Genomic DNA, 19,814 nt, shown 5'->3' on the forward strand with positions numbered 1-19,814 from the left:
TTCATAAACCAAGATGCTGTACATCGTACCTCCAGTTAATAACGCACTCACACATGTGACTGTTAACATTACGTTTTGTCTCTATTTTATCTGCAATCGTGTTCTCTCTGATTGGCTCCGAATGCGTTCCTACATCTATCTTTGTTTCATTTATCACTTCAGCTGAAGCCTACATACTCCAAAATCACTTAACTGGCTTCTTGCTGAGATATACTCGTGATAACTTCTTCCTCCATTGTCGTCACTCTTAAGATGGATTTCAATGTCATACTGGAGAAAATCTCAAAAACGACGTTATATAAGATAATGACAATTCAAGCAGTAGGATTATCTGTCAGATAAATTCAGCCCTAAGCTATAAATGCTTAGATGGATAACATTAGGGTGTCAGTTTTAGTCCGTTGTTATTTATTAATCAGATTTCTTTTGTAGTTTTATGCGTCTTAAGTAAAAGACAACCTTTGTGATTAGGAGTTGTCTGTGTGTAGAGGAAGGGTAGGATGTTTCCTTGTGTGTGTGTGTGTGTGTGTGCCATTGGCCCATCCCCTCTTGGTCCTCCTATAAGAGCACACCGGAGTAAGAACGTCAGTAGCTCCCCCAGTAGAGACCAGACCATTAAAAATTAGACATGCCATCAGACGGAATGCCAGCCTGTCATGCCAGATGCCTACAGATGCTTAGAGGATTCCCCCTGAAGGTAAGATTTCACATGCACTTACATAGAAAAATTGATATAAAGGTATACACTTGTTGCATGTTATCTGGGTGTAGAATTAGGGTAGCAAAGACCACCTCATACTGCTTTTCACCTTATTTTGGTGCATTTAGACTCCAGAAAAGTAAGTCAAATAACTTTCCTTTTTTGCTAAATGACTAGTTTCCATGGATGAGTCAAATTACCTTTTTGTGAGTAACAATTACTGCCTCCAATGGAGGTTTTTGCATGTTAGGGAGCTATTATGACGTCAATTTGTCGTGTGGGATGTAGAAAAATATAGATCTGCAATCCACGCCGTCATATCAAAAAGTTAAAATAGTTTATGTCAGCAGTTTTTTTGTGTAAACTCTTAAAGGTTCTTTTTTGGAACTGATGGTTCTATGAAGAACCTGAACATCAATAGAACCTTTCCACTGAACAAAAGTTTCTTTAAAAAGTTCTAAATTGCTCATTTGTGACCCTGGACCAGATACAACTACACTCTTAAAAATAATGTTTTTTTTATTAGCATCGATTGTTCCATAAAGAACCTTGAACAGCCATGGAACCTTTCAAATGCAGAAAAGTTTCTTTACAGTTGAAAAAGGTTGTTCAAAAATAATTCTTTTAAGAACTGACCACTAAAAGGTTCTCTGGGGAACCTTCTATGGCATATCTGCAAAAACACCCTTTTAAAATCTTTATTTTTAAGAGTGTATTTAAAAATCTGGAATCTGAGGGTGCAAAAAAAATCTAAATATTGAGAAAATCACCTTTAATGTTGTTCAAATTAAGTTCTTAGCAATGCATATTACTAACCAAAAATTAAGTTTTAATATATTTACAGTAGGAAATGTACTTAATCCTAATGATTTTTGGCATAAAAGAAAAATCGATAATTTTGACCCATACAATGTATTGTTGGCTATTGCTACAAATATACCTGTGCCACTTATGACTGGTTTTGTGGTCCAGGGTCACATCTGAAGAACCCAAAATGGTTGTTCTATAAAATCATTGTGAAACATTGAAACTTTTCATACATGCTTTCAAATCAGTTTGCAAAACTGCATTCAGAGTGTCATCTGGTCAAGAATTGTATCTATTGCTCTGACAGAATGAAGTGTATCTATCCGATAAGATGCAGGTGGCTGAGAGAGTTTGTTTGTTTCTGGTGAAGCAGGTGCCCAGCTGGCGAAGTGTGTGTGTCCTTTATTCTCTGTACTGCGTCCTTATCCTGCCAGACGCCGGAGAAGCTGCCAAAGCGCGCTGTGGACGAGAACTAGTCGCTGACCTGGAGTTTGTGTGTGGAGACCGTGGCTTTTACAGAGGTGAGACTCACCTACAAACTTCATCTTACACTTCTGAAGTCTGTTTGTGCTGCTTGTGCGAGTCAAAGCGGGACAATCCCTGACATGGTTACTTATCATGCTGTACCGTTTGGTGGGGACACGGTGACTTGCATGTTTCTAAATCGTTAAGCTCACTCATAACATATCACATTCATAACACTTAATATCAGTGTATTATTAAAAGTGGCCTTGCCCTGAAGATACAGACAGTGCTATCAAGTCAAGCCCTTATCATTATGGTGTTGATGCAAATCAAGCAACCAATAGGAAACAGTAACCGTCTACTGTTGTAGGCGGTGTGAAGTTATAGTTTTTGATATTAAACATTAATAAATGACAGTGTAAGTTAGCATACCAGCTCGTACTCTTGATATCAACATTTTTTATTTCTGCTAACTGAGGCCCTTTCACCCTGTTCTGCATCCAAGGCCACCTTGACACTTTTCTCTCCCGTTTTATCATTCTCTCATTCCTTTTCTCAAAAGGGACTGACATTTTCATAGTATTTCAGCAAAAAAAAATTAATTCCTAATAATTGGCTATACAAATTATACACACACGATTCAAAAGTTTTTTACTTGATTAAAAATGCAGTAAAACGGTGATATTGCAAACTAGTATTACGATTTAAATTTATTTGAATATATTTTTGAAAAGTAATTTATTCCTGTGATGCAAAGCTGTATTTTCAGCGTCATTACAGTCTTCAGAAATCATTTATTTTATATATTCAGATTTTTTTAAATTGATATTTGTTATATACAATTTGATATATTGATGTAAAAAAGTCTGAACTGTCACTTTTGATTAATTCAATGAGTCTTTACTGAATAAAATTAATAATTTCCTAAACGCCCAATTTTTTAACAATTGTGTGTTCAATTATTGTTGTAGTTTTATTAAGTGCATAATTTATTTTTAAATAATCTAAAGCACAATTAGTCTTGTATGACCCTCTATTGGCAGTTGAAAGTACAGTTGTGCAACTAACTATTATTAAATATGATCGGTATTAAAACCTTTACAATTTTGCTCTGTATCTGCTGGTGGTTAGGCAAACCTGGAGCAGCCCGTAGCGGCGGTCCTCGCTCTCGTGGGAAAGGGATCGTAGAGCAGTGTTGTGTGCGTGGATGTGACCTCCAGCATTTGGAGTCGTACTGTGCCAAACCCAAGAAGGTGCGGCGTGACGTCTCTGCATCTCTACAGCAAACTCTGGTGAGACTTCAACTCTACAGATACACATACACATCCTATTCACCTGATTTGCCTTTGTAAAACATAGAGATATAGTATATTATATGTGACCCTGGACCAAAAAAACAGCAATAGCATTGTAGCAATAGCATCAATACAAAACATTTTTTTTTTTGGCCAAAAATCATTAGGATGTTAAGTAAAGATCATGTTCTATGAAGATATTTTATAAATTATCTACCATAAATATATGAAAACTTAATTTTTGATTATTAATATGCATAGCTAAGAACTTAATTTAGACAACTTTAAAGGCAATTTTCTCAAGATTCCAGATTTTCAAATAGTATTTCGGCCAAATATTGTCCTATCCTAACAAACCAGGCATCAATGGAAAGCTTATTTATTCATAATTTCAAAAATTACAAATTGACCCTTATGACTGGTTTTGTGGTCCAGAGTCACATATTAATATTTGTACCATTGTTACAGAATGCAATACTATTTAAACCTATAACAATTTTCATAACATTTACCTATTTTATCCAATAATTCTGGCTTTTTTTTTACTCACAAATGTAAGTTTATATCTCCTAGTTAGGACTTTATACCTTGATTTAGCTCAAAAACAGCTACTTTGTAAATTCAGAGGAAAAAAAGCCAGAAGTGTGGGATATAAACTCATGATTCCGAGCTGAGGGGAAAAGAGAATGACGAGTTGATTGTTATCAAACTCGTCATTCTCTTTCCCCCCAGCTTGGAATCATCAAATTATATAAATTATATATCATTTATTTATTAGTGGTGTGATGTGGTGTTCTGAAATGAAGAGGCCAAGTCCTCATTTTTTTGTTTTTAGTTAAATGTAAATTCATGTCCCAGCTACATTTTCTTGGTTAAATAAACATTACTTGTACACCATCAGAAAGAAAATTCAAAATGTAATGAATATTCTATTTATTAAACCTAAATATGAATATTATCAACTTTGTTAAGCATTTTACATTTATTCTAAAATAATAACTCAAGGCAGTAATATATTTTAATTGTGAACTTATGTTTTGGATCATCAGCCATCAAACCTCTATCACAGGCACAAAGATTTACTTAAAATTTCCCACAGATCATGTTTTCATGCCATTTCAAGTCTTATTTTGACGTAACAAAGTGGTTACATCTTTGTGAGTTATTTAATCACTTTTTAAAATCAGTCTTTATTATATTCTGTATTAGATTGCGAATCAGTCTGAATAAACAAACGCGCACAAACACAAGAGGCGGGATTTATCCCATGAACCAATCGCAGCCAATCACAACCAGTCATATCCAATTATATCGCGTTGGAGGCGTGTGGATCAAAAAAGTTGACAGATATATTCCTATTCATTTTTTTTGCTTTAGTAATTTTAGTCCTTCAATTGAAGTTTTTCATCTAATATTAATATTTTATTTCAGTTAGCGACAACTATTCTTAATAGTTTTAGGAAACAATAACGTTTGATTAGTGAACCAATAATTCAGTTTTGTGAACCGAACCAACTAATTAATTAAAAAGAATGCTTCATTCATGATTTGGATGTGAACTGCTTGTTACACGAACTTTGGCGAACATAGCAAAGAGATATCTAGAGTGGATGTTAAGATTTTCAATGACATTAATTCCAATAACACATTAACAGTAACAATTCCATATAACATAATATAAATTCAACTTTAATCCCCTATTGTGCATGAGTTATATAACTCTACGTTTTTTTGTCATCTTAGAACTAGTTAGAAAGTATGTCACACCTATATTATTGCCAATAATTCTAGCAAGTAAAACCTTGCCATTTTGAAACCCCTGAAATGACATGAAAATGAAACACTTTTTTCTGTTTATTGCAGGAAGATCAGTTTTGGCTGGTGTTTCAGCGGCGATACCAGAAGCATCCCGGGATGTACAGAGATGAACAAGCTGCTTCTCAAAGACTCAGAGAGCGAACGCTCTACCAGTGGAGCTCCAGAGATTCAGTTTTATTAACCAACCAACCCTCCTCAACACAACAGCATCCTTCCACTGAGACAGTGACATCAGGACCAACATTTCTCCCCCACATCCGATAGTAATGGCTCTTTGTGGACCTTATGAATCAAGTTCCTTTATATAAAAGACTTTTCTGTTCTTGCAGATGTATAAACTGAGAAATACGTACGAGAACAAGATGCCAAAGCCACTCTTGTTGACGGTACAAGTTTATCTAAGCTGTATACAATGCGAATTGTATTTTTCATTCCTCCTAGCATTAACTTTGAACTCAATTACCCAAATGCATTTGAGAACTAAAGCAAAGTGCAAGTTGAAAGCGTTTGTATGCTACTTAAAAGACTCAATATGGGAACACTGATGACTGTGATAAGTCATTTTGAATGTAAATGTGACTTTTTTATGAAAGATTACTGATATTAGTGAATATATTTATGTTTAATTTATATTCTGTATGATTAGGGGTTTCTGGTACTTGTAAAATTTAAATAAAAGAAAACTGAGGGACACCATGCTGTTCTTTTGCTTGCTAATGGCTGTCATTAGGATCTTGAGCGCTGTAGGATCTTGAAAGCTGCATGTTTCTAAGATTTTTGGATTATTAGATATGGTCCCAATGACCTCTAAGGCAAGAACATTAGTCTGTTTACGCTGAGTAAATAATATCACCACAGCCTTGGTGTGTTATCACTATCTAAACATGGAATATGTTTCTTTTTGGTATGCATTGGTGAAGTTTGGTGTTATGACTTGGATGCTCTTTACAAAGGTCTTTAGTAAGAGTGCAGGCAACATTTTTTACATTGCAGGAGAGCAACACAAGGCAATGATGAAAGAGTTAAACAAGCAAGACAAACAAGGACAGAGCAAAAAACAGTTTAAAGATGTTTAAACTTCTAGAGTAGTATTGCTTTAGGCTTTTTTTGTTTCTCTCAAGTAATATTAAGGGGATTGTGTTTATCTATTTTTCTTACATTTTCCATCAACTCACAATCTGCAACTAAACTTGCCATACTTTAGCATAGAAACATGGCAATTGCATTTGTGCTATTACGATATTAACATTAAGAAAAGCTTTTAAGTATTATTAAAGTGTAAATTTGTACTAAAATCAACATTTATGAAGATCAACCTGTTATTAAAAAATAGATATTTGACTGGTAGTGCTCTTATATACACTACAAATCAAAAGTAACAGTAAGATTTTTCTCTTCTGCTCACCAAACCTGCATTTATTTGATCCCAAATACAGCAAAAACAGTACAGCTTGAAACTTTACTATTTACTATTTGAAATAACTGTTTCCTATTTGAATATATTTTTTAATGTAATTTATTTCTGTGATTTTAAAGCTGAATTTTTAGCATCATAACTCCAGTCACATGATCCTTCAGAAATCATTCTAGTATTTTGATTTGCTGCTCAAAAACATTTGTGACCCTGAACTACAACACCAGTCATAAGGGTCAATTTTTTTTAAATTAAACAAATTAAATAAGCTTTCCATTTATGTATGGATAGGACAATATTTGGCCGAAATACAACTATTTGAAAATCTGGAATCTGTGCAAAAAAATTTCAATATTGAGAAAATCGCCTTTTAATTTGTCCAAATGAAGCTTATCGAAAATTAAGTTTTAATATATTCACGGAAAGAAATTTTGGCCCATACACTGTATTTTTGGCTATTGCTGCAAATATACCCATGCTACTTAAGACATATATTATGATGTTAAATACAACTGAGTTTAATTTTTTCAGGTTTGTTTGATGAATAGAACATTCAGAAGAACAGCATTTATTTGAAATAGAAATCTTTATCATCACTTTTTATCAATTTAAAGCATCTTTGCTATAAAAAAAGTATTCATTTCTATAATTTCTTTCCTCTACATAAATAAATAAAATAAAATAAATTATACTGACTCCAAGCTTTTGAATATAGTGTATAATGTTACAAAAGGTTTTTATTTCAGATAAACGCTGATCTTTGGATCTTTCTATCCATCAAAGTATCCTGAAAACAATGACTCAACTGTTTTAAATATCGATAATAATAATTATATTAGAATGATTTCTAAAGGATCATTTGACTGGAGCAATGATGCTAAAAATTGAGCTTTGAAATTACAGGAATATATTCAAATAGAAATCAGTAAAAATATTTCAATTTTTGACCGTTTTTGCTGTACTTTGGATCAAATAAATGCAGGCTTGGTGAGCAGAAGAGACTTCTTTAAAAAACATTAAAAATTTTACTGTTCAAAAAAAATTGACTAGTAGTAAATAAATGAATAAGTATATACATATAAAAATATTTTATAACTACTTGCAATTGTTTTGCACAGCCATGGTAAAATTCAGGCATTTGTTGCAACTTGTATCAGAAAAAACATAATATTAGAGAACAGAATAAAAGCTACTGCAACTGCTCCCTATCTTGAGATTATGTTTCATGTAAAATCACTGATGAGTGTAACATAGGTAATGTAGCAGTGCAGAGATAATCAAAGTTAGTCGTGTATCATTCTATGTAGGGTCTGTCCAGCTGCAAAAGCTCTTTCTAGCCCCGCTCTGCCCTTGAGCTGCGATAAGAGGACTGCTAGAGTTTATCTGGAGCTCCACAGGTGACAGATCTGAGCTTTCCAAGACACAGCAGAGCTACACACGCACACAGTGTGATTTACAGACATGATCTGCTCTTTAAGTCTTAGCTCGGCTCTTCATTTTATGGATTATAAAGTTTATCAAATAGACATAATTTCCATCATTGTGATTGCAAGATCATCACTAGGTGATAACTGCAGATGGACAGGTCACCTCCACTACAGTTGAAATGTTTGAGATTGGTAAGATTTTTGTTTGTTTTCTAAATTTTCAGCAGCCATTATTCCAGTCTTTAGTGTCACTTGAGCCTTTAGAAATCAGTCTAATATGCTGATTTGGTGGTCAAGCAAACATTAGCAATATTGAAAACAGCTGTGCTGCTTAATATTTTGTCACTTTTTACCAATTCAATGCAGCCTTTGTGAATAAAAGTATTTCTTTAAATAAACAAACAATCTTACTGACCCCTTTTGAACTGTAGTGTATGTCAGGAAGAGACTGAAACATGTAACCATCAGTGTTGAATTTCAACAAATGTGTTTCCCAGGCCTTGACCATTTTTGCAGTATCAGCATCACATTTTTTTTTTTTTTTGTTCAGATGTGAGAGATGGAGATGGTTTTCTAATGCTGAAACAAACTTACAGCTGCTTGGGTTTTAGATAAGAAATAAAATCAAAATCACAATACTCACTTTTTCCTTCTGCGTCAGAGTCCGATAATACGGCTCACTCCCCCGATCTGGAGACAGACCAACTCTCCTGGGCACTGCGGTCAGGATAAACATGCCCTTTTAGCTCTGGAAAAAAAATAAACAAGACCAGACAACTTTGTCAATTGTTGTTCCTTTAAGTTGCTTAAGTTTCTATCAGAAGCATATATAATTATTACTAGCATTGGTGAAATGGTATTAAAGAAAGAAACTGCCAAAAAAACACAAAAAAAAAAAACATATCTGAATAAAATGTTCACTGATAATTTTTCTTTGAGAAAACACTTCAGACAGGTGCAATTTTAGTTTGAAACATTTGAATTAATTAGCATTTTAAAAATGTATTCATATTCACCTTCCAGCTCCACAGAAAAAAAGGTCAAAGCATAAACAGAAAAAAACTGACTGAATCTTGACCTTGTATGCAAACTAAAAAGAAAATCGCCCTCTCTAGGTCTTTCTATAAGCCAGCAACTATTGTGTGAGTCAAAATGTGCAGTTACATAAGAAAAGGCAAATTAAGTGATATCAGTCAAACTAAAAATGATTCAGACACCAGATATAATATTTTGATATTTTTTACTAGTGGGTGCAGGGCACTTTAGTTGATTTATGTAAGAGGGGATAGCAAAATAAAGTAAACTGTGACATATTATACCCCAAAATTCTTCATACAGTGGACTACCAGTAAAATTATTACAATTTTGGGACCGAAAATTATTCAGACACTTTAACCTGACCATGTTTTGCTTAAGTGTTTTGTCTTTAATAGCTAATGTGACATTTTTACACATACTTAAAATTAATTACTGCTTGGTAATTGGTCAACAAGGAATTGATAGTAGATAATTGTAAATATTGTCATACTAACAGTTGTCTGTTAGTTTTTGGTTGATTGTAATCTATTACATACCTTTCTATCAAAGTTATCTGACATTACCAGGATGAATTGGTTCTGACAGTTTAACTCTTGAGTTCTTGTCATATTTTATTGCCATAGCGAATAAACTGTGATAATGTGAGAAAAGTTGAAGGCGTCTGAATACATTTTGGTTTGACTGTATATGAAAAACGTATTTCGAATGTACTGAGGTAAACTGAACATACCACCATTGTGCAAATTTGATTGTTTCGGGCTAATGCAATAAACGACACCTACAGTATTGGTGTATGAGCTGAACTTTTTTTCATTTTTTATCTGTTAAAGAGACTTTGGACATGTGATTTTCCGTAAATCAGTCAGATTTCTATCAAGGATCTATGTACATAAAGAATCATGTTAGCAAACATCTGTGTAATGATTTACCAATTAGCAGTGGAAAGAAAACATAGCAAGAGGACCAGACAGAAGCGCCAAACAGACAAACATTTCCTGGGCTCGAAGCTTCTTCCCATTCGGAATTATATCTGCGTAAGTTGTTTATCTTTTTTGTTTCCTTTCTCATTTCTTACAATAGATTAGCAATCAAAACAGGCATATAGCTAGCTTACTGTATTCTAATAATGAATAAAAACTGTCTGGCTATGCCCTCTGCGTACTTGAAAGGTTATTCATATGTAACTTACTTTAGTGTTTTATTTGTGGGTGAATATCAGATGTAATGTTACTGAGACAATAACTTAAAGAGTTGTTTTTCTTCTCTCTCCAGGATTGAGCACCATGCATCGCGTCCTCCTGTTGCTCTGTGCAGGTGTAAGTAAATAAAATATAAGATAAGGATGTCACGAATATTTCGTGGTATGAAAATTAACATTTTCAGGTGACTTCTAATGAGATGTGATTAATTAAATAACTGCTTTTACTATTTAACTAAAAAGTTGTTCTTGTTCTGTCGTATTGTCTATACAAGGCAAGAGCATCTCGTCGTATTAAGTACCAGTAAAACCCATTAAAATTTACGCTGCATAGACTGCGATTCGCGTCGCGTACCAAGTAGGGCTCGCTGTCGCTGCAGCCTGCGGTCGGTGGACATCCAACCCCGCCCACATCCATGTGTGACGTCAGATACCACGCCCACGTCAATGCGTCATCTTGTGACTCCCCTCCCCATCGGTAGCCTTAAAGCGGTGCATTTCAAAATACTTCACGAAATTTATACATGTAAAGTAGCTCTTTCTAAATTCATGGACATTGATAATACCTGCAGTTTCTGTAACACACATGAGGAAGACTTGTGTCATTTGTTTTATAATTGTGAATTGTCTCTTAGTTTTTAGTCTGATGTTAGCACCTTCTTCTGCAAAGAAATGTTAATTATATGCTTTCTTTAAAAGATGTTATCTGTACTTATTCTCATAAAAGTAAAATGATTGAGTACGTTGTTAACTTTTACATTTTGCAAGGCAAATATTATATTCATAAACAGAAATTTGCTAAATGCATACCAAAATGTAATTTATTTTTTATCAGAAATAGAAGTTTTTAAAAAGTCTTTAAAACAAATGAATACATTTGTTGTTTCATTTCACGGAGAACCTTTTTTCTGGTTATGCTCCCACAATATAATTTTTTGTATATGTAAGGGAAAAGGAAGAAAATTTGAACTATTGTTTAGTTGTTTCTAGGTTTTAATTTAGTTTTTGTTTATTTATTTACTTTTTTCTCTCTATGGTATTAGTTTATTTTTTATTTTTTTATTCCCCCCCCCCCCCCCCCCTTATTACATATTGTATTACTGTATACCGATTAAGCTTGTATTTTGTGTATCTGGATTTCTATTTCAATATTTTTGTAATGTCCAATTATTCTTTAATAAAATAATAAAAAAAGAATCCCGATGTTGTACGCATGTGCAAGAATGGCGGAAGTATGTTGTATCGGGGATGTAAACAAAACAGTTTGTATTAAATAATACAAATTAAACCTAGGTCATCTTTCATATGGAACTAATTACATTCGAACAGCCGGTAAAACGCTTGCTTTGGTTGATTAAAGTTAGGAAAATGGTAATTGGTAATAAAACATTTAAACCTTACCCTATTTGTTTGTGTAATGACATAAATTCACGTTAATTATAATCGATTTTGACATAGACAAGATCAGATTTAGACGGACAATTAAGTTTTGTTATTGTAAAAGTAACACTTAGCATATTTTCATTTTCATCTAATTCTCTAAAGATATGTCCACAAATGTGAACATTGCTAATCATATTATCACTATTTTAATACGTGTTAATACTATTTAATATGTTGGATGTGTGACGTGTTTGAACATGGGTGTGGCGTCTGGCGTCACACTTGGATGTGGGCGGGGTTGGATGTCCACCGCAGGCTGCAGCGAGACGCTCTAGGGATGGGCGATACCACTTATTTTGTTTTCGATACGATACCGATATTTTTAAGGCCAGTATCATCGATATCGATACCGATACGATACTTCTAAACTTAATTTTAAATTATTACATTTATTAAATTAATAAGAGTAAAATATGTAATTATGCCCTTTTTTATAACCTTTTACACTTTATATTTGAAATCCATTTTAACATTTAATATGCAACTAATTAAATTTTATTTTCTACACGTGGTTAAAATATGTTTACTTTAGTGGTAACTACAAAACCTACAGTTGAAAATACTTGGTTTCATAAGGGGCTGCCAGTGACATGCTGTTGCACACATAAAATACAACTTTTTTTTTCTGCCAGCGTATAATTTATATTAACATTACTACAAAACATGATCAATGAACTTTAAGTGTTAATTTAAAGAAATGTAATTGCACTTGTGAAATGCAAATTATGTAAGCTTCAATTTCAGTTTGTTTATTGAGAAATAGCTCAAACATGTTTTTATTTTCTGTCCTCTGATAAGCATTGTTCAGGGCTGTCGTTCCCAAAAGCATCAATGATTTCTTATGATACTTTTAGGAAACACAGCCCTGTTTGAATGCACTGTCTTAAGGGAGTGAATGCTCTCTGTGGTTGATTGGTTCTGTCTTGCATCATTTGCGTGCGTTCAGATGAGTAGGAAAAGTGTTCTATCGTGAACAGTTATTCTCTAGCATACGTTATGCATCCAATTCAATGCACATTGTACTCCTGGCTTTTTGTTAAATAAACAAAATCACTGGTAAATAAAACACACCTTAGTATCGATATTTTCAATTTGAGTATCGATACTTTCGATACTCGCATCAGTATCGATATATCGATACTTTAGGATCGATATGCACATCCCTAAGACGCTCCTCTCACGTAGCACCGATAGAGCACACGGATGCCCCACCTGGTTGTGTGTTGGACGTAGTCCAAATGTTGCAAACTGATATTTGTTATATTATCTTAACGTGTAGTTTTCCCGTTTTTTCTAGTTGCGGTATTTACCTAATCGTAAGTCTCGCATATTCACCTTATTTTTCCCGAAAGAGTGGTCGCGGCCATTTTGTAAATTTTATGGGTCTGGCTTTCGGTCTCATCTGCGTGCAGCTATTTCAAGCTGTAAAAAAACTGTTCGTTTTGCTGCTTGATATGGCAAATTGGTGTAGTGCCAAAATATTGTAGTTCAAACTGTTTTACCGTTTATTGCACATTGTTATTTTTCTTATTATTTCCCTATAGCGGATAATGAACTTAAACTAAATCCCCTTGCTTCTCATTACTGTGTTCTTACCTGAATGATCCACAGCTGTGTTTTGTTTAGTTAAAGTTGTTCACGAGTCCCTTGTTTGTCCTGCACAGTTAAACTGCATTCTGTTCTTCAGAAAAATCCTTCAGGTCCCTCAAATTCTTTGGGTTTCAGCATTTTTGTGTATTTGAACCCTTTCCAACAATGCCTGTATGATTTTAAGATCCATCTTTTCACATTGAGGACAACTGAGGGACTCATATGCAACTATTACAGAAGGTTCAAATGCTCACTGATGCTCCAGAAGGAAAAACTATGCATTAAGAGCTGGGGGTGAAAACATTTGAACAGAATGGAGTTGTGTATATATTTTTTTTATTTTGCCTAAATATTTTTTTCCATTTAATACTGCCCTTCAGAAGCGACAAGATACTTAGATGTTTCACAGAAGACAAAATAAGTTAAATTTACCCTGATCTTCAAGTTCATGTTTCCTTCTGAAGCATTAGTGAGCATTTGAACCTCCTGTAATAGTTGCATATGAGTCCCTCAGTTGTCCTTTTGTGTGAAAAGATGGATCTTAAAATCATACAGCCATTGTTAGAAAGGGTTCAAATACACAAAAATGCTGAAAAACCAAAGAATTTGTTGGACCTGAAGGATTTTTCTGAAGAACAGCAGGCAGTTTAACTGTTCAGGACAAAAACAGAACTCATGAACAACTATCACTAAACCAAAAAACACAGCTGTGGATCATTCATCTTAGAACACAGTATTAAGAATCAAGGAGATGTACACACTTCAAAGGGGTCATTTTTATAAATTCAATAAGTTCATTTGCCGACAGAGAAATAACAAGAAGAATAACAATACGCATATGGTAAGATACACCAGTTTGCAATATCAAGCAGCAAAATAAGATGTTTTGTATAGCTAAAAATAGCTGGACTTGGATAAAACCAGAAACCAGACCCATAAAACATACAAATGGCCACCCCTGCTCTTACGGAAAAATTGGTAGATATAAACATAAAAAGAAACTAATAAAAATGACCAAACACACCAAAAAAGGTTTCAGTTTTAAATTATATCCACATTTTTGATCAAAAATGTTTAAATGAAAATGATAAAACTATTTACAAATATTTACAAAAACAAACTAAAAATAACATTACCCAGCAACAGGATGACTTTTGATGTGATGTGTTCAGTGTAGACAGTTAACCCAAAAGTTGTTAAATTAAGTAATTCCTGTCATTTACTCACCTCTATGTTGTTCCAAACTAGCTTGATTTTACTCAGTGTAATTAAAAAAAAAAGTCTGTTCCTCACTGGTTTCGGAAGACTTGCATATATAACACTTACATCATATGGACTACTTTTACAACACTTTAATAATGAGCTTACAATCTCTCCTTTTTTCAGCTTTCCCTGTCTACCTGTGCCATCACTGTTCTTCTAAACTCTGGCATTTCACTCACTTGTCTTCCCGATGATGTCCCTAAGCTTATTGACTCCACATACATCTGGAGCTTCACTTCTGCTCACACACAGGAGAGGCAAACACTTGAGGAGAAAGGAGATATCCTGAACCTCAGAAACATAATTACCAGCCAAGAAGGACAGTACACGTGTGTTCAGAAGGGTTATATAGGAGAGGATCGTTTCAAGTTGAGCAGAACATTCACGATACGCGTGGAAGGTTAGATGGTTTTGTTGCATTGTGGACTTTGAATCTCAGGTCAATTGACAAACTAAACTCTTTTTTTTTTTTAGCACCCCCACCCTTTCACCAATGGCAGGTCGTCAAAATAGTAGCTGGCAGTGATGCGATGCTTCAGTGCAAGGTTCCTGAAGTGTTCTCTTCTGGAGAGACAGAAAAACCTCCTGTTGTATGGAAACGAGAGACAAATAATGGTGTGGTGCTTCTTGAGACTGTCATGAACTCAGAGGACCAAAAAGAGGAGGACAAGACACATCAGAGGGTTTTCTGGGACATTAGCCCCGAAGAACACGACTGGGCGATTAAAATTAGTCAGACCAAAGAGGATGATGCTGGGATGTACCACTGTGTCATAACAAATACATCTCAGATGCTGTCAGTGGAACTGGAAGTGGAAGGTACTCCTTTCAGATAATTATTTAAAATGCAGGTTTCTATCTGTTTTAATGTTATTCTCATATTTTGTTCTTAAATAAAAAAAAATATAATTACTTAAAAAAATTAAAATATGATTATTATATGATATTATGTATTATTTATTTATATTTATTTTGTAATTATTACATTATTACATTTTATATTTTATATAGTCTGTATGTTTTAATATTATCCTTACAATTTATTTAAAATAAAATACCATTTTTTTTTTTTTTACAATTTTAAATAAAATGCATGTATAAATTAATTCTGAATTAAAACATTTATAAATGCCTGTTTTAACATTATTATTACACTTTACTTAGAAATATTTTTTACAAATAATTTTTAAAATTAAATTATTTAAAAATAAATTGAATCAGTTGTTTTAATATTATTCTTACATATGTTTTTTAAAGAAATTGTGTATTTTTAAAATAAATGTATAAATTCAGTTTTTGTATGATTCTTATAATAAAATAAATTCTAAATATATAATTAAACCATTTATAAATGCCCCGTTTTAATATTATTATTACACTTAGAAATAATTTATATATTTTTTAAATAAACTAAATTGATTTTAAAATAAATTATGTATTTTTAAAATAAAATGTATGTTAAATTCTGTTTTTGTATTATTCTAAATTAATATAAAATTAAAACATTTATAAATGTCATTTTTAATATTATTATTACACTTTATTTAGAAATGATTTTTACAATTAAAAAGAAATTAATACATTTTAAAATAAATTAATCAGTTTTAATATTATTCTTACATTTAACTTTATAAAAAGGAAATTTATTTAAAAAAAAATGTATCAATTCTGTCTGTTTTCGTACTATTCTTATATTAAGAAGAATAGTAAAATATTAATTGATTAATTATTAAATATTATTACACTTGAAATCATTTTCATAATTTTTAAAAACAATTTTTAAAACAAAGGTTTATTTTTAAATTTATTTCATTAAAAGTAATTTTAAAAATAAATGTTATCAGTTGTTTTAGTATTATTCTTAAATATAGCATATACATACATACATATATAAAAAAGAAATTATGTATTTTTAAAATAAAATGCATGAATAAATTCTGCCTTCCTGCATTCAGGAACAAAATATTTAAAATATTTAATCTAAAACTGCCAACCTTTACTTTTTATATTATTTCTACATTAAAAATGAAAACAAAATAAAAAAAAACCAACATGAATAAAATAAAGAAAATATTTGGAAAATCATACATTTTGTTATTTTTAAAATAGATGTTATTTATAAATTCAACTCAGGGGTCATATACAGTTAAACATTATCTTTAATAGGAATGAGCTTTATCTTTTGGGGATATGTAAAATATTAACTATTTCTACATCTCAAATCACATCCTCAATTGTCAGGGTAGCCTTTACCTTCATTTTTTATTCCTTAGCCCCTCCTCTGCCCCGCTGCTTTGGCTACACTGACCCATGGGAGGACTGTAAGGAACAGGACAGCAGATCAGGAAAGGCAACTTTGGCGGAATCACTCACAGAATTCTCCTCCTCTGTATACGCCGACCTTAAAGGTTCAAAACCTGAAACCAACTTGATCTTCTCCCCAGTCAGCATTGCTGTAGCTCTTTATAACCTGCTATTGGGTAAGACAAATGCTGGAGGAATGTCAGACAATCACAAAAGGCTAACCATTGTTCACTGCTGACCTGCTGAGCCTCTTACTTCCCTCTCGTTCCATCCAAGGTGCTCGAGGTGAGACCAGAAAACAGCTGGAAGGTGCACTTCGTCTTCCCTCAGAATTCTCCTGTGTGCATTTTGAGACAAAGAATCTAAGAAAAGCGATAAAGGACACACTGGAAATGGCCTCTGCCATCTTTTATTCCCCAGGTAGCCTCAGATAAAAAAAAAAAACACACTCATTAGCCAAGATAAACACTCACCCTGTGAAAAAGAAGTATATACTAAATACTTATGAAATAGTATTCGTTAAAAGAACATACTGAATGCAATTTTTCAGTTTTCAGACACTCAATTGCATGTTATTTAGAATTAGGGCTGTCACTAACGATTATTTGGGTAAAAGAAAAATTGGTTGATTATTTTGAAGATTAATCGCATAATCGGAAAGTTATAATTTTTTTTGGTAATAAAAATAAGTGACCTAATAGACCTAAGTACTGCAGAATTTACAGACAAGCATTTATAGTGAACTAAAATAACTTTAATGCACTTTCTATTAAAAATGTCATGAATGTCTACTCTCTTTAAGTCCATATGAGTGTTTCATTCATACAGTTGAGGTCAAATGTTTATATACACCTGTGAAATGTTAATTTTACCAAAATAAGAATGATCATACAAGATGCATGTTATTTATTTTATTTAGTCTAGTTTACATAGAATAGAAGACGTTTACATATAGTCCACAAGAGAAAATAAGATGAATTTATAAAAATGACCCTATTCAAAAGTTTACAAACACTTGATTCTTAATACTGTGTTGTTACCTGAATGATCCACAGCTTTTTTTGTGATAGTTGTTTAGTGTTTATAGAGTTTATTAGAGTCCCTTGTTTGTCCGGAACAGTTAAACTACCTGCTGTTCTTCAGAAAAATTCTTCAGGTCCCACAGATACATTTTTGTGTATTTGAACCCTTTTCAACAATGACACTATGTTTTTTCACACTGAAGACCACTGAAGGACTCATATGCAACTATTACAAAAGGTTCAAACACTCACTGATGCTTCAGAAGGAAACAATGCATTAAGAGCTGGGGGTGAAAACTTTTTCAATTTGAAGATCAGGTTAAGTTGAACTATTTTGTCTTCTGGGGAACAAAAAACAAGTATCTTCTGTAGCTTCTGAAGGGCAGTACTTAATGAAAATAATGATATTTAGGCAAAAGAAGAAAAATGTACACATCTTTATTTTTTCAAAAGTTTTCACCCCCGGCTCTTAATGCATCGTTTTTCCTTCTGGAGCATCAGTGAGAGTTTGAACCTTCTTAATAATAGCATACGAGTCCCTCAGTTGTCCTCAGTGTGAAAAGAAGGATCTCATAATCATACAGTCATTGTTTGGAAAGGGTTCAAATACACAAAAATGCTGAAAAACCAAAGAATTTGTGGGGCCTGAAGGATTTTTCTGAAGAACAGCAGGCAGTTTAACTGTTCAGGACAAACATGGGACTCATGAAACCTTTCAGGTAACAACACAGTATTAAGAATCGAGTGTATGTAAACTTTTGAACAGGGTCATTTTATAAATTTAACTATTATTTTCTCTTGTGGACTATATGTGAATGTATTTTATGTGAAATATCTTATTCCGGTCAGTACTAAATAAAAAATAACATGCGTTTTGTATGATTCCTCTTATTTTGGTAAAATAATTAACATTTTGCAGATTCTGCAAGGTGTATGTAAGGTGTAATTAGTATTACAATTAGGCTCACTTTTTTTTCCACAAGGGCATAGGGTGTCAAAATAACAGCATTGCTGTAATTATATCAGAGTCACTTATTCTGGACTTCATTTTGATACTACCTAATTTAAGAGTGCAGTCATATCCATAGCCTGAAAAGTTTTGTTTCCACATAGAGCAAGAATTGGGAGAAGCTTTCGTCAACCAATCACTGCAGTTCTATGATGCCAAGCCACAGAAGCTGACCAATGACAGCAATCAAAACGTGAATCTCATCAAAGAATGGGTGGCAAAAAAGACAAAGAATAAAATCCCTGAGTTAACTGTTGATGTGGATGAAATGACCTCGTTTGTTCTGTTAAATGCAGTCTACTTTAATGGTAAGTGACATTATATGTATGAATACTGCACCTATTTATTTTTTAATGACACTGTGTATGTTTCTTTGTGCTTTACAGGTAAATGGAAGACAGATTTTGAATCCACAAACAAACACGAACCGTTCAGGATGTTTTCAGGTGAGCTCATAGATGTGCCAATTCTTTACAGCTCTAAGTACAACCTTCAACTGGGATACAACAAAAAATTACAGGCAGAGGTAAGCGTCACAATAAATGCACACAGGTCATTCTCAGGAAACGGTGCCATTTGAGCACATTTGAGACTTGATACTGATATTATTAACTGGACACTGAACTTGGTTACATTATTTTAGAGATTTATCAAGCTCTTCCATAGGAAAAAATATTAGTGATTTTTTTTCTTTCCAGAAACTTTTTCATGGGTAAGAAACTGATTAAATTTTCACTAATTTGGTGTGCTGCAATGCTATTTTCTAGTTATTGCTGTTTTACCATAATAAATCCCATAAAGTGTAAAATACTTCAAAAAGCATCAAAATAACAAATAAAAAAAATGTAAAATCAAATAAAAAGTTAATTTAAAAACTATTCCGTACTCAAAGTAGAATGAAAAATAAGAAATAAATAACAATAAATTACATTAATTAATAATAAATGAATTATTGTTATTATTTAAATTATATATATATATATATATATATATATATATATATATATATATATATATATAT

At 32.8% G+C, this 19,814-nt stretch overlaps 2 protein-coding genes across 3 annotated transcripts; both read left to right on the forward strand.

The window, feature by feature from the left end:
- Positions 1 to 122: 122 nt before the first annotated feature.
- igf3 (insulin-like growth factor 3) lies at positions 123 to 5,766 on the forward strand. Of its 2 annotated transcripts, none has more exons than XM_073818905.1 (4): positions 123 to 697; positions 1,878 to 2,028; positions 3,104 to 3,264; positions 5,131 to 5,766. In XM_073818905.1, the coding sequence occupies exons 1-4, from the start codon at positions 629 to 631 to the stop codon at positions 5,347 to 5,349; spliced, it is 600 nt and encodes a 199-aa protein (XP_073675006.1). In that variant the 5' UTR covers positions 123 to 628; the 3' UTR covers positions 5,350 to 5,766. The 2 variants fall into 2 exon arrangements, with proteins under 2 accessions (XP_073675006.1, XP_073675007.1); XM_073818906.1 differs by having other exon boundaries at positions 1,881 to 2,028.
- A 4,119-nt stretch (positions 5,767 to 9,885) lies between these two features.
- On the forward strand, positions 9,886 to 19,671 carry serping1 (serpin peptidase inhibitor, clade G (C1 inhibitor), member 1). The gene is made up of 8 exons (XM_073819554.1): positions 9,886 to 9,998; positions 10,237 to 10,280; positions 14,582 to 14,858; positions 14,933 to 15,277; positions 16,732 to 16,938; positions 17,039 to 17,182; positions 18,898 to 19,101; positions 19,180 to 19,671. Exons 2-8 carry the CDS (start codon positions 10,248 to 10,250, stop codon positions 19,371 to 19,373), a joined length of 1,404 nt encoding a protein of 467 aa, XP_073675655.1. The 5' UTR covers positions 9,886 to 9,998; positions 10,237 to 10,247; the 3' UTR covers positions 19,374 to 19,671.
- The last annotated feature ends 143 nt before the right edge of the window (positions 19,672 to 19,814 follow it).

This window comes from Garra rufa, chromosome 15, assembly GCF_049309525.1.
Source record: "Garra rufa chromosome 15, GarRuf1.0, whole genome shotgun sequence".
NCBI lineage: Eukaryota > Metazoa > Chordata > Actinopteri > Cypriniformes > Cyprinidae > Garra > Garra rufa.

What these genes read in the sequence shown, in the direction of transcription:
- serping1 (XM_073819554.1), top strand. Translation starts at nt 10,248, where the DNA reads ATGCATCGCGTCCTCCTGTTGCTCTGTGCAGGT. An exon ending in TCCTGTTGCTCTGTGCAGGT is followed by an intron (nt 10,281 to 14,581) that starts GTAAGTAAATAA and finishes TCCTTTTTTCAG; the next exon opens with CTTTCCCTGTCTACCTGTGC. An exon ending in ATTCACGATACGCGTGGAAG is followed by an intron (nt 14,859 to 14,932) that starts GTTAGATGGTTT and finishes TTTTTTTTTTAG; the next exon opens with CACCCCCACCCTTTCACCAA.
- igf3 (XM_073818905.1), top strand. Translation starts at nt 629, where the DNA reads ATGCCATCAGACGGAATGCCAGCCTGTCATGCCAGATGCCTACAGATG. An exon ending in TTAGAGGATTCCCCCTGAAG is followed by an intron (nt 698 to 1,877) that starts GTAAGATTTCAC and finishes TTTCTGGTGAAG; the next exon opens with CAGGTGCCCAGCTGGCGAAG. An exon ending in CATCTCTACAGCAAACTCTG is followed by an intron (nt 3,265 to 5,130) that starts GTGAGACTTCAA and finishes TGTTTATTGCAG; the next exon opens with GAAGATCAGTTTTGGCTGGT.